Source organism: Eleutherodactylus coqui, chromosome 10 (assembly GCF_035609145.1).
Source record: "Eleutherodactylus coqui strain aEleCoq1 chromosome 10, aEleCoq1.hap1, whole genome shotgun sequence".
Classification (NCBI taxonomy): Eukaryota; Metazoa; Chordata; class Amphibia; order Anura; family Eleutherodactylidae; genus Eleutherodactylus; species Eleutherodactylus coqui.
The window spans coordinates 18,700,432-18,715,477 of record NC_089846.1 but is presented as its reverse complement, the minus strand read 5'-3'; the positions used below and the strand labels follow the sequence as shown (position 1 = coordinate 18,715,477).

The 15,046-nt window shown below is 46.7% G+C and overlaps 1 protein-coding gene across 1 annotated transcript; it reads left to right on the top strand.

The window, feature by feature from the left end:
• Positions 1-6,006: 6,006 nt before the first annotated feature.
• LOC136580131 (transforming protein RhoA-like) lies at positions 6,007-14,841 on the top strand. The gene is made up of 5 exons (XM_066580438.1): positions 6,007-6,112; positions 8,234-8,391; positions 8,585-8,705; positions 11,566-11,696; positions 13,622-14,841. Exons 2-5 carry the CDS (start codon positions 8,236-8,238, stop codon positions 13,793-13,795), a joined length of 582 nt encoding a protein of 193 aa, XP_066436535.1. The 5' UTR covers positions 6,007-6,112; positions 8,234-8,235; the 3' UTR covers positions 13,796-14,841.
• The last annotated feature ends 205 nt before the right edge of the window (positions 14,842-15,046 follow it).

Here is a 15,046-nt window from a genome sequence, read left to right as displayed (position 1 = left end):
CTTCAGACTGACTTGTTGTTTTATATAGGAGCAAACGAGCCATTTTCAATGGCTCACATAACTAACAGGACAAGTGGTTTCTCCAAACATGCCACAAAATACCAGTTTTTGGGGTTTGTTCACACAGGGTGGACTTGCTGCAGCGCAAAAACTAACTGCACTATTTTTGCTTTGTGGTGTGGAAACTACCTGCTCGTGTGAAGAGGAGGAATCTGCACTGAGAATCCAGTGCGCCAATTGACATGCTGCAGACCTGGGCCTCATGTCCACTGGCTAATTATATTTTAAGAAATTTGTGCGGGTGTCCCGCATGCTGATCCGCACCCATCCCGCATTGGACACCCGCAGGTAAGTAAATACCCGCAGATGTCCTTTTTTCCTGCCGCACGGATCGCGCATGTGGGTAAATCGCCTGCAGCATGCTCCATTTTCTGCTGGGTTCCCGCACGGACGGCTCCCGCAGGCTTCTATTACAGCCTATGAAAGCCGTCTATCTGCGGCACCCCCGCAGCTGAATTTCTGCTCTGTCGCGGGAAAGCAGGGATTCAATCTGTGCACAAGAAAATGTGCCCTGTGGGTAGAAAAAAAATACCATAAAGTATACAGGTGTGCACAAAAAGCTTGTTCATAGCAAAACCTGTATTAGGACACTAGCTGTCTTTTCACATGGGCGTATTTGTATGCAACTTACAGAGAATAGAACCCGTTGACTTCATTGTTTAAGAATGATGTTGCGAAGGCCACACTTTTAAATTCCTATTTTGTATCTGTTTTCTCTCAGAAAGTAGATGTAACATCAGCTGATCTTCCCTGTGCTATTGGGAGAATAAAATAATGCAGACTAGCTATAAGCAGAGGGAGGGTAAGGGAATACATGGCTAACTTGCATGAATCCAGGTCCAGATGAATTGCATCCTAGGATACTGGAAGGAAGCAGAAGAGGTAATTGCTGAACTACTTGCCATAACCCTTGAAACTTCTTGGTGAAAAGAAGTCCCAGAAGATTGGAGAAGGGCAAATGTCCCTATCTTCAAAGAAAAAAAGAGGGAAGAAGGCGGACCCAGGAAACTACAGACCTGTCTATACAAGAAAATATTTTTGAACAAACTAAACGGCATGTATGCAAGTACTTGGATGAGACTGGAATAATTGGTCTGGCATAACTTGTTTGCTACAAACCCATGCGGGCTCTGGTTAATCTAACTTCCTTCTATGACACTGACAGGGTTAATCAGGGAAATGTGGTAGATATGCTATATCTTATGTTTAATAAAGCATTTGTCAAAGGAATCTCATACCATCCTTATTGAAAAAATTACCAAATGAGATTGATAAGGCCACTGATAAGTGCATTCACAACTGGCTGAGTGATCGTACTCGTGTCATAAATGGCTGCATATCCAAGTGGAAGACTGTATCAAGTGGGGTACCACAAGGCTCTGTGCTAGGCCCAGTGGTGGTAAATTTTTTGTAAATAACCTAGAGAAAGGAATTGAGGGGAAGCTGACCAAATTTGCAGCTAACACAAAGCTAGGAGGGATAACTAACACTAGAGAAGAGCGAGACGATTCAAAAACATTTAGACAAGTTTGCATAGTTTGGAGCGACTAACAGTAATATTTAACAAGGAGCAATGTGAGGTCATACATATGGGAGAGAAGAAAAATCCCCTACAGAATAGGAGGAATTGAGCTAAGCATCAGCAAATGTGAAAAAGACTTCGGTATACTAATAGATCACTGACTGAACATGAGTCAACAGTGTGATGCAGCAGCAAAAAAAGGCAAACCCTGTTCTGGGATGTATTAGGAAAATCATAGAGTTTAGATCATGTGAGTTAATTATCGCCTTCTCTTCCTTGGTCAGACCTAATCTGGAATACTGTGTACAGTTCTGGGCACCCCAATTTAAAAAAAAACGACAAACGGGACCAAGTTCAAGGAAGTGTTACCAGGTTTGTAGACCGCTCACCATCCATGTCCTATTAGGAATGGTTATAGGATCTGAGAATGTTTAGCTTGCTAGAAAGAAGGCTGAGAGGAGACTTAATGTGTCTACAACTATCTGAAGGGCTGTCACAGTGCAGAGGGATCAGCCCTATTCTCATCTGCACAAGGAAAGGCTAAAACAAGAACTGCACGTGCGCTCTGAGGTTCTGTTCACATTAGCAAATCAAGTGTTGTCTCAAGTGTACCTGATGCAACTAATCAAGCGTGCTTGAGATAAAACATCAAATACATGAAATCTGTTTTTATGGAGCGATGAAACAAAACTGGAACTTTTCGGGCTTATGGATCTGCGGTATATCTGGAGGAGGAAGAATGAAGCAGACGCTGAAAAGAACCCCGGCCTGCAGTGAAGCATGGTAGTGGATCTGGGCTGCTTTGCTGCTTCTGGCACTAGAAACCTGCAGGGTGTGGAGGGCAAGATGGATACAATCATATATCAGCAAATGCTAGGAGAAAATCTCATGCCTTCTGTGAGGAAGCTGAAGCTTGGGTGTCATTGGATTTCCAACAGGACAGTGATCTCAAACTTACTTCAAAGTCCACCAAGCCTTGGTTTCAGAAGTCCTGGAAGATTCTGTATGGCTGTCAAAGTCGCCTGACATTGGCCCCATAGGAAACCTTTGGTGTGATGTGAAGAAGGCAGCTGTAACACAGGAACCCAAGAATGAGTGACCTGGAGGCCATTGTCCATGAAGAATCAGCCATATTGCTTTCCTGGCATTTTTCTTTTGTAAGGCCGGTTTCACACAGTTAAGAAAATCGCATGATGCGAGTGAGTGAAAACGCAGAATTATGAAACCAATGGTTTAATTCTCATTTGAGATATTTTCACTCAGGCAATGGTGCATGGAAAAAAAATCACCATGTTTTCTTTTTGCAATATCGCCCACTTGAAAGCAATGTGAGAACTCTGCAATCCTCTGCTGGGGCTGTGACAGCCACGGTGGGGGAATCCCTTCATCCCTGCGGTTGTTAAGGGATTCCCCGTAAGGATGCAAGGCTGTTTTCACATGAAAACGCCTCACATCCACGGGGCTTTCACATGGTGGAAAGTGCGATCATAGAATGGTAGCGTTGGAAGGGACCTCCAGGGTCGTCGGGTCCAACCCCCTACTCAATGCAGGGTTCACTAAGTCATCCCAGACAGATGTCTATCCAGCCTTTGTTTGAACACTTCCATTGAAGGAGAACTCCCCACCTCCCGTGGTAACCTGTTCCACTCATTGATCACCCTCACTGTCTAATATATATGGTGTCTCCCTTTCTGTTTCATCCCATTGCTTCTAGTCTTTCCTTGTACAGATGAGAATAGGGCTGATCCCTCTGCACTGTGACAGCCCTTCAGATATTTGTAGACAGCTATTAGGTCTCCTCTCGGCCTTCTTTTTTGCAAGCTAAACATTCCCAGATCCCTTAACCTTTCTTCATAGGACATGATTTGCAGACCGCTCACCATCTTGGTAACTCTTCTCTGAACTTGCTCGTTTGTCTGTCTTTTTTAAATTGGGGTGCCCAGAACTGGACACAGTATTCCAGATGAGGTCTGACTAAGGAAGAGTAGAGGAGGATAATTACCTCACTTGATCTAGACTCTATGCTTCTCTTAATATGTACCAGAAATGTGTTTGCCTTTTTGGCTGCTGCATCACATTGTTGACTCATGTTCAGTCTATGACCTAAGTCTTTTTTCACATGTGCCTTTTTTTCATTTTTCCTTCCCAGAGGTAGGACTTTGCATTTCAGCAATTGCCTATAAATTGGCTTCTCTGCTCCTCCTTCCCCCAGATCTACTTCTGACCTTTGCTCTGAACGGTGTTGTGGTGCGGCTCTCAGCAAACATAGGGGTGATGCTGTTTCAAAAATGAGCTGAAGGGGTGACTACACTCATCTTAGACGTTTGGGGCGGCTCCGGGCTGCAGATTGTTCAGTGGAATATCTATCCTGGCAATGATTACTGTGTAACCTCTATAATGTCCATCCCGACGGATGGGTTCTTGCGTGACCTACTGATGAAAGGGCCGTTTTGCCCTAGAAGAGTGTTGAAATCGCACCATTACCAGACAGTTGTTGCTGCTTAGTTTCATCTTACTAATGAACGTCAGCCCTACTATGTATCATCATACACCTTCCTACCAGAAGTAGTTGGACCTCTGAGCAAGAATCACAAGTAGTGTTTATTTCCATATACAGATGATCCCCTACTTGCGAACATGTTCCGTTCCAGGAGCCTGTTCGCAAGTACATTTGTTCGTACGCCTGAACAAATGTTAGTATGGAGCGGGATCGCGGGTGGATCCCGCTCCATACAACGTCGGATGCCGGCTGTTCTTACAGCGGACACCCGGCGGCAGCAGTTCCGACCAGCCGCGCCGCTCGTTGGAACTGTTAACACTTTAAATACCGCTGACAGCAGCGGTATTTAAAGTGTTAACCGTTCTGACGAGCGGCTCGTCAGAACTGCTGGTGCCGGCTGTAAGAAACAGCCGGCACCCGATGTTCAGAGGGCCCGTACAGTGTCCCGTGATAAGATCGCGGGATGCTGTGCAGTTGCTAGACAGCCGGGGGCCTTCTGTAAGGCCCCAGGGCTGCCTATGCGGAATGCCTATCAAGCGCACAGCTTGATAGGCGCTCTGCATAGGCAGCCCTAGGGCCTTTCAGAAGGCCCCTGGCTGCCTAGTAACCGCACAGAGTCCCACGATCTGACCGGCAGGCTTGATAAAATCCTGTCCAGTCCCTGCACAGAATGATGTAATGCCATAGCATTACATCCTACTGTGCAGGACAGATAGTTCGTATCTTGCAAAGTTCGTAAATCAAGCGTTCGCAAGTAGGGGACTATCTGTATTAATACTTAGTGGGGCTCCTTGGGCCCTAATGACATGGTATACCCTCCATGGCATACTTTCTACTAATATCTGATACACTTCAGCTGGTATTTCCCTCCATTCATCCTGTAAACAACTGGTGAGTTCTCTCACAGAAAACGGACACATTTCATATTTTCTGACCCACTGTTCCAGTTCGTCCCAGAGAGATTCAGGTCGGGGCTCTGTGCAGCCGGTCCAATTGTGGAACATCTATATCCTCAAACCAACATAAAACAGCGTTGGATCTGTGACGAGGCGCGTTGTCTTGCTGGAAGTAGGGCCGACCATTCCCAGAGTATTGTCACATCGTCAGCAGCACATTATTGTCTAGAGGGTCAGGGTCACCTCCGTGTTCATGGTTCTTGTCACTACAACCAACGGACTGAGACCATGCCACGTAACACATCCCCAGGCCATAACAGAACCTCTGCCATACTGTCCTGTTGGCACAACACAGAAGGCGTCCCCCATCATCATCCATGCCCGGGTACATCCATCTGATGTGAAGACGGAGTAGTGCGATTCATCATTCCGTAGAACGTGCTTCCATTCCTCAACTGTCCAATGACGACGCTCCTTGCACCAGTGTAAATGAGCCGATGTACCTACTTTGGGAGAACTCACCAGATAGTTGCAGGGTGAATGGAGGGAAATACCAGCAGAAGCGTATCAGACGTTAGTAGAAAATATACCACAGAGAGTATGCAATGTCATTAGGGCCACAGGAGCCCCACTAAGTATTAAGTGTGAAAATGAATACAACTTGTGATTCTTGTGGAAGGCGACTGTATATCAGTATTTCCTGTATTGTTACTGCAGGCTGGCAGATAGCCGCTACTAAGATTATATAGGCAGGGGAATAGTTACATAAACTTCTAGATGTCCTTTATGAGGCAACAACACTTTTATTAGGTATTTACAGGGCGGGGCTCTGCTTATACAGTTTTGCCCTATTCCAAAATGGCGACTGTATCTACTTAGTCATCTGGGCAGCGCATGTATTGTACGTCATCACAAAGGGTCTAGCGGCTGGCGGGCCTGTCAGGATTCTGATTGGTTGATTTGAGGCGTCAATCACATCCTCTTCCTGTCACTCGAACGTTCCTTTAGATCGATTCGCTATTGGTTCTCCGGACTGTCAGTCTTGGGCGGCGCTCGCTGTGATTGGCCGAGAAGGCGGGCTTTTGACACGTCACAGCTGATCGGACGGGTGGAAGCAGCGGGACGGAGCGGACGGTGAGTGGGCCCTTCCCGGGGGTAGAAGCCGAGTCTAGGGTCTTGTATGGTGGGAAGGAAGTGATGTGTGATCCGGTCCTGTAGAAGACACTTCGTTTGCAAGCGAAGGCGCATTTAGGGTGTTTCCCGCCTGTGTGTCTCATGACGTCACTGGAAGGGTAGATGACGTCAGAGAAATGTCCGGAATAAGTAATGAACGGGGTTCAGGGACCGAGAATGCAGAGGATTACTTGTGTAGGAGTAAATCATGTTATGACATCGTTTGGTGTGAATGACGTCATGATGTGTGGGTGGGACTATAGTTTTCGGTGGGGGAGGGGCAAAACAATTGTTTCTGCTTCTGTTTGTACCCCCCTCCATGGATATATAGCCCCTCCCATATATGTCATGTGAGTAATGTAATGTATGCACACAGTGACTCCACCAGCAGGATAGTGAGTGCAGCTCTGGAGTATAATACAGGATGTAACTCAGGTTCAGTATAAGATACGTAATGTATGTACACAGTGACTCCACCAGCAGAATAGTGAGTGCAGCTCTGGAGTATAATACAGGATGTAACACAGGATAAGTAATGTATGTACACAGTGACTCCACCAGCAGGATAGTGAGTGCAGCTCTGCAGTATAATACTGGATGTAACTCAGGATCACTACAGGATTAGTAATGTATGTACACAGTGACTCCACCAGCAGAATAGTGAGTGCAGCTCTGGAGTATAATACAGGATGTAACTCAGGATTAGTACAGGATAAGTAATGTATATACACAGTGACTCCACCAGCAGAATAGTGGGTGCAGCTCTGGAATATAATACAGGATGTAACTCAAGATCAGTACAGGATAATGTATGTACACAGTGACTCCACCAGCAGAATAGTGAGTACAGCTCTAGGGTATAATACAGGGTGTAACTCAGGATCAGTACAGGATAAGTAATGTATGTACACAGTGACTCCACCAGCAGGATAGTGAGTGCAGCTCTGGAGTATAATACTGGATGTAACTCAGGGTCAGTACAGGATAAGTAATGTATGTACACAGTGACTCCACCAGCAGGATAGTGAGTGCAGCTCTGGAGTATAATACAGGATGTAACTCAGGATCAGTACAGGATAAGTAATGTATGTACACAGTGACTCCACCAGCAGGATAGTGAGTGCAGCTCTGGAGTATAATACAGGATGTAACTCAGGATCAGTACAGGATAAGTAATGTATGTACACAGTGACTCCACCAGCAGAATAGTGAGTACAGCTCTAGGGTATAATACAGGGTGTAACTCAGGATCAGTACAGGATAAGTAATGTATGTACACAGTGACTCCACCAGCAGGATAGTGAGTGCAGCTCTGGAGTAATACAGTGTAAGTAATGTATGTACACAGTGACTCCACCAGCAGGATAGTGAGTGCAGCTCTGGAGTATAATACAGGATGTAACTCAGGATCAGTACAGGATAAGTAATGTATGTACACAGTGACTCCACCAGCAGAATAGTGAGTGCAGCTCTGGAGTAATACAGTGTAAGTAATGTATGTACACAGTGACTCCACCAGCAGGATAGTGAGTGCAGCTCTGGAGTATAATACTGGATGTAACTCAGGATCACTACAGGATTAGTAATGTATGTACACAGTGACTCCACCAGCAGAATAGTGAGTACAGCTCTGGGGTATAATACAGGATGTAACTCAGGATCACTACAGGATTAGTAATGTATGTACACAGTGACTCCATCAGCAGAATAGTGAGTGCAGCTCTGGAGTAATACAGTATAAGTAATGTATGTACACAGTGACTCCACCAGCAGGATAGTGAGTGCAGCTCTGGAGTAAAATACAGGATGTAACTCAGGATCAGTACAGGATAAGTAATGTATGTACACAGTGACTCCAGCAGCAGAATAGTGAGTGCAGCTCTGGAGTATAATACAGGATGTAACTCAGGATCAGTACAGGATAAGTAATGTATGCACACAGTGACTCCACCAGCAGAATAGTGAGTGCAGCTCTGGAGTATATTGCATGATAAGTAATATATAAGACAATGAGTCATGGTGGAAGATGCCTATAAGCAGTGACCTGTCCTATGTCACATCTTCTACCTTTGTGCCCCCTAGATATGGCTGCCATACGTAAGAAGCTTGTGATTGTCGGCGATGGCGCCTGCGGTAAGACCTGCCTGCTCATCGTGTTCAGCAAGGACCAGTTCCCTGAAGTCTATGTGCCCACCGTCTTTGAGAATTATGTGGCTGACATAGAGGTCGACTCCAAACAGGTAACGAGAGAGCAAATGTGACATCAGGTATGGGGGGTGTTAGCTGGTGGGCTTGCCAGGATGACCCGAGTGACCCTCAGCTGATGGGGGTTGTAGTTATGCAGAATTCGCTGTACTATGTCAGAGCCCAATAGCTGATTGTGCTCCTTAACGGGACGGGAACCAACTGAGATGGTTTTGGCTTCCTTTGCAGGTGGAGCTGGCGCTGTGGGATACTGCTGGCCAGGAGGACTACGACCGTCTGCGACCCCTCTCCTATCCTGATACTGACGTCATCCTCATGTGTTTCTCCATTGACAGCCCTGACAGTTTGGGTGGGTATAACCATCACAGACCCTTTCATGTCAGACTGCCCCTCCGCTGCCATCAGTCACACGGAAACAAAATGTACCGGATATTGGAGGGAGGGTTCACACTCTATTGCCATATCCTCAGCGTCCGCCTCTGACGTCATGTGCCAACATACTAAGATAGGAGGCATTCGTTTTGGAGTGTCCCTTGTATCACCACTAGGGGCAGTCTAATTACCTTTTTTAAGCAGGTTGTTACCAGCAGTGTTACTGATTTGTCCTTCCAGTGTTCAGAAGGTCCAATATGCCTAGGGACAAGTTATTGGACCAGTCTCTCCGTGGCATACTTCCTACTACAGTGTTATACACTTCATTTGGTGTTTCCATCCATCCATCCTGCAAATGTCTGGTGAGTTCTCTCAGAGAAGATACACCGGCCAATCTACAATGGTGCAAGGAGTGTTATTGCACATTTGAGCAATGGAAGAACATTCTATGGTGTAACGAATTGCCATACTCCGTCTTCACATCAGATGGAGGTACCCGGGTGTGGAGGATGATGGGGGACCCCTTCTGCCCGTGTGTTGTGCAACAGTACGGCGGAGGTTCTGTTATGGTCTGGGGATGTGTTACGTGGCACCGCCTCCGTCCGCTGGTTGTAGTGACAAGAACCATAATCACGGAGGTGTTCCTGACATTCTAGACAATACTGTGCTGCTGACAATGTGGTAATACTCTGGGAATGGTCGGCCATACTTCCAGCAAGACAACGTGGAACATTAGGTCAGGAAATATAAACAGCGTCCATCTTCTTTAAGGGAACTCACCAGACATTTGCAGGATGAATGTAGGGAAATACCAGCTGAAGTGTATCAGACGTTAATAGAAAGTATGCCATGGAGAGCATCGGATATCATTAGGTCCCATAGAAATGAGTGGAGTGGCAGTGCATATCCTGGCCACTGCTTTATTTATAGAGGGGGTCATGGGACCCTTGTTCTCATCATCTGTAGGGGTCTCAGCAGTCAGACCCCCATCAGTTAGATAGTTATCGCCCATCTTGTGGGTAGGGAATAACTTTCCATCTTGGCACAACACATTTAAAGGGAACTTGTCACCAGGTTCATGCTGCCTAAGCCACAGACAACATGAACCCGGGACAGGTCTGCCCATTGCCGCCATGTATGTGGTATCCTGAACCGCTGCAGCGTTTCAGAATAAACACACTTTGAAGTTTGACTCTGAGCCAAGCTCCAAGTCCGAAAGGTGGGCAGCGCCGTCCTCTCTCTCCCCGCAGCATGAAGACTGAGAGCTTTCTCTTCTTTTGTGTATAAGGAGGGAGCAGTCAGTCTGCATGATGTACCCTGTTTCCCTGAAAATAAGCCTTAGCCTAATTTTCAGGGAGGCTTGAAATATAAGGCCTACCCCAAAATAAGCCCTAGTTACACTACATTACAAAAAAAAAGAATACATCACCTAGCAGGCTCGGTCCAGCTCCCTTCCGCTGCTCTCCAGAAGTTCGGCGCAGTTCCCGCAGTCCTCAGCTGCTCGTATAAAATCACTTCCTCATTATGGGATTCGTTAATCCCACCTCCAAGAAGCAATGGCTGTTAACTGGTTCTTCGACCGCTGCTCAGCCAATCACAGCCATCACGTTGGTTCATCCAGGGCTGCATTGATTGGCTGAGCAGCGCTCAAAGAACCAATCGTAGACATCGCATCCTGGAAGCGGGATTTATGAATGAGCATCCGAAGACTGCGGGAAGCGTGTCGTAGCTGTGGAGAGGAGGGACCTGGACCCAGCCTGCTAGGTAAGTATGATAAGACCTAGTGCCTCTTTTGGTTTAAAAATTAATGTAAGACTGGGTCTTATTTTTGGGGAAACACGACAGGTATGACTGTGGTATGTCTTACCAGAATGCTAGTGAAAATACAATACAATGCAGTACTATAGTATTGCAGTACACTATATAAGCAATCAAGCAATTACAAATTCCCTAATGGGACAAAAAATAAGTGCAATAAAGTTTTTTGGGGTTTTTTTATTAAAAAAAATAAAAATGAAAAGTAAAAAAACCCTTTTCCTAGGTGTTGGTTATAACAAAAAAGTGAAAATCGAAAAAGATAGTTTGGTTAAAAACTGGTATCCTTTACATCCATAAAGTCCATATTTTTTTTTATCAATCACAGATTGTCAACACCGTTAGAAGAAAAATACATAATGCCAGAATTGCATTTTTTTAAATTTTTTTTTTTGTCAACCTTTCTCCAAGAAAAAAATAAAAAAGTCCCACGTACGGTAAAACTGGTACCAATAAAAACGACAGGTCACCCCGTACGAAACGGGGCCTCATTAACCGAAAAATAAAAGTGTTCTGGGGGCCAAACGATGGCGACCGGAAGCAATGATTTTCTTTTAAGTGGCCCTTTTTTTTTTTTTTTTTTTTTTTTTTAATGGTTTACTACATAAAAAAACCTCTATAAATGGGGTCTGGCCATCATCGTACCGACCACAGAATAAAGGTGTCAGTCTTCACCGCAGTGCGAACGCCTTAAAAATAAGACTCCCCCAGAAATGGTGCAGTTCTGTTTCATTTTTTTCCCCCTCTGTTCCTCCTCACTTAATGGCACATTAAATAGCGGCGAGGTGGCTCAGTGGTTAGTACTGTTGCCTTACAGTGCTGGGGTCCTAGGTTCAAATCCCACCATGGACTGCATGGAGTTTATATGGGTTTCTTCCAGGTACCTTAGTTTCGTCCAGCACTCCAAAAACCTTCAGGCAGGAGCCCCGATATCAGAACACTTCTAGATAAAGAATCACTTGAGACTTTGGAAGGATTTTGAGTTTGAATAGAAGTAATAATTAGGGACTTTGTGTTTGCAGAGAACATCCCTGAGAAGTGGACTCCGGAGGTGAAGCATTTCTGTCCCAACGTGCCCATCATATTGGTAGGAAACAAGAAGGATCTGAGGAACGACGAGCACACCCGGCGGGAGCTGGCCAAGATGAAGCAGGTGGGCGAGGAGCTGAGCGGGCACAGTGTCCGGGGCTTATGGGAAGGAGTAGCTGGGTATAGGGGAAAGATCAGGTAGCAGTAAGATGGAAAAGTGATCATTAAAGGGGATGTCCATATGGTACTGAGCGTGGGAGGGTGGCGCTGAGAGCAGATATGGGGGACAGCAGCATCAATGTCACACTGCAGAATAGTGCAAACGGTGACCTGAAGCAACATTATAAAGGGATGTACGAGACAGCTGTCCACAGGAGAGGTGATAAGTCTGAGTGGGGGTCTCGCCACAGCAATCCTGAGAACAGGAGTCCCGTGTCCCCCTCTTCTCACATCGGGCTCGCTGGACCCCCGCAGTGACGTCAAATCGAATGGAGTAGCGGTCAAGTATGTGCTTTGCTGATCCATGCGTTTCAGTGGAGCGACAGAAATGGCCGAGTACAAGCGCTCAGCTTTCTCTGGCCGTTCCATCGAAGATGAATGCAGCATCAGCGCGCATGCTGGACCGCTACGCCGTCCAATCTCCTCTTCACTGTGGGGTGTGCAGTGAGGAGAGGAGGACACAGGACCCTACTGTTGGAACTACTGGGGTGACCCCACTAATCTTACTTTTATCACCTATCCAGTGTATGTTGGTCCAACCCCGTTTGAGAAATTTGATATTCCTGGGAATAAAACTTTACCGCGGGCACTGCTACCAAAACAAGGCTGTGGTCATGGGTGTGGCTTATCGAAACGTGTGCTGCGCTCACTAGAGGTCGCCCGGTGAAGGAGACGCCTAGACCACAGACTTTGGACGTGAAAGGGAATACGGTATCTTCTGAAACCCGCTGAGGCTGACTTCAATTTAAAATCCACATCCATGGTGCGTAACATCCACAACATTTCCGCTGCGTGTAAACCTACCCTCGGGCTGGGTTCACACAGAGCTGATTTGCTGTGTAGTGGTAGTGTAGTGGTTGGCACTCCTAATCGCTGGTGCTGCCCCCATGCAGTGAGAGCTGCAATTACGAGCGCCGGCATTACAAAGAGATTGGAGTATCGCCTCCGCTATGACCCCGGTGTATCCTGGCGGTCGCTGCCTGGAAAAGCCATTTAAGTGATATCCAGCCTGGGAGCAGCGGCACACCAGTTGGGAATCGCTGGGAAAGAGGATAAATGTCTGCTCCCAGCAATCGGACTTTTATCTGCTATGCTATAGGTAGGGGATACATTTCTTTAATGGGGAAAATGCCTTTAAGAGAAAAATGCCGACTGTGAAGGCTGCCGCATTTAGTGCTGGAGTGAAGAGTATCAGGTAGCCACAATGATGAGCAGGCAGATCCCGATGGGTCTGATCGGTCTGTTGCTAGGCAGAATCTGCAGCTTATTCCTTATGGAGTTTGAAGGCCTGTAAAGTTCTTATTTAAAGGGGTTGTATGAAAAGAAAAATTTTAAACAGCTGGCCATGTAGAAAGATGAAGAAAAAATTATGCTCGCCTTATTTTATTTTTTTCCGAGAAATGGCGCAAAGGCTCTTGTGGCGATCCTGGTCTAGACTGACAGCAGAAGTCAAGTGATCCCGCAGTCCAGCAGAGGCCGCAGCGTCACCGCCCCTTCTCCTGACATCAGCGCTAACATCTGGGCCCATGATGGCGGGAGTTTGGAGTGGTGACTCTGTGGCCTCTGATTAGCTGCAGTGGTTACCTGACTTCCACTGTCAGCACAGACCGGGATCGCAGCAGGATCCTCTGCGCCGTTTACAGGGGGGATGTAGGGAGGCGAGTATAGTTTATTTGTGATTTTAGTGGATAGGCAGCTGTATACATTTTTTAAATGTCTGACAACCCCTTTAAGAAAAGTCTGAGGAATCTGTATCTGCAAAGAGATGGATTGGCTTGTAGAAGTCCTTGAACCTTGCGTCCACGTTGCTGACGTTTATTCTCTGTGCAGGAGCCGGTGAAGCCAGAAGAAGGCCGGGATATGGCAAATAGGATCAGTGCTTTTGGCTACCTGGAATGCTCTGCTAAAACAAAGGACGGTGTGCGGGAAGTGTTTGAGATGGCGACAAGAGCTGCGTTACAAGCCAAGAGAGGTCGCAAGAAGAACACGTGTAATCTCCTTTAAAGCGCGGCCGAACGGCGAAAGAAAGATGACCTCCCCCATTGCCCCCTCTCCCCCTCCCTCCTCATTCCGTCTGCTCCCCTCTCTGCCCATAAGGCTGCGGCTCTGGGCTGACGAGGGGGCCGTGATGAAGCTGTGTACCACTCCTTCCATGTCAGCCACACTGCCTTATTGCGAAGGACCTTTAAAGAGGTCAGCGGGGGAGGCAACGCCAACATCTGCCGGTCCTTCGCACATCATGACACGTGTTCGGTGCCATTGTTTTCAGGTCTCGCCCACAGGGACAGGACCATGTTCTTTAGGAAACTTTCAAGTTATTGTCGGGCTCAGGTGCCATGTTTTCTCGGACTTCTGAAGGAGTCAGTGACATCTTTTACAAGTTCTCAACATGGGGGGGGGTGGCGATGGGCAGTGCCATGTTCTCCGTGACCTCTCCAAGATAACCAGCGCTGGTTTAGGGGTACACGGTAGCAGAATTTTGTGGGATTTTCTCTCTGCTTCACAAGAACTGATCTTCCCTTTCTATATATACATATATATATGTTTCAGATGTTTGTACATGAGTGAGCTGGGCCGACTCATCGAAACAAGAGACGGGCATTTTGCTCTTCAGCTTTTGTGTTACTGCAAGCCTTGCTGGGATGTGTAGTCGCACAACGCCTCAAGAGCTCCGGGTAGCTCTTCTCTGCCTTACAGAGAGGATCGTTCAGCGGACAACCCCTATGATGTGGGCCTTAGAGCTTCTGCTGTCAGGATGGGGTTAAGAAACAGGAAAAGGAAGCGGTTTTGCAGAACAGCGGAGCTCGGAGCGTTGGCTCTGATTGTTTCTGTGCCATATCATAACTCCCCATCCTGCGTCTCCGTCTCCCGGATGTTTGGGCCCAGCAGTCGCTTTTTTTTTTTTTTTTTTTTCTGTGTGTTTTAAAGTTGTCTAATTTTATTCCTCTTTTAATGTTGAGAGTTTCTTTTTTTTCGGAAAGAGTTACTGAATCCACCCTTTCTCAGCAAGCAGAATTTCACAATAAAACTGTGTAGTCATGTTTAGTAAATAGCCTCCCGCCTCTATAATTATCCGTTATCCGGGAAAGTAAGGGTTAAAGGGTGTGATGTGGGAAAGAGAGGTACGAGGCGTCACAGGGGGTCGCGCTCCAATATTGCTTCACTTATTAGAATGAGGGAACAGGTTAAAGGGTATGCGATGTCTTGTAGAGGCAGTACGGAGTTGGTGGCAGTCTTGTTCCTGGGGGCCCCCTG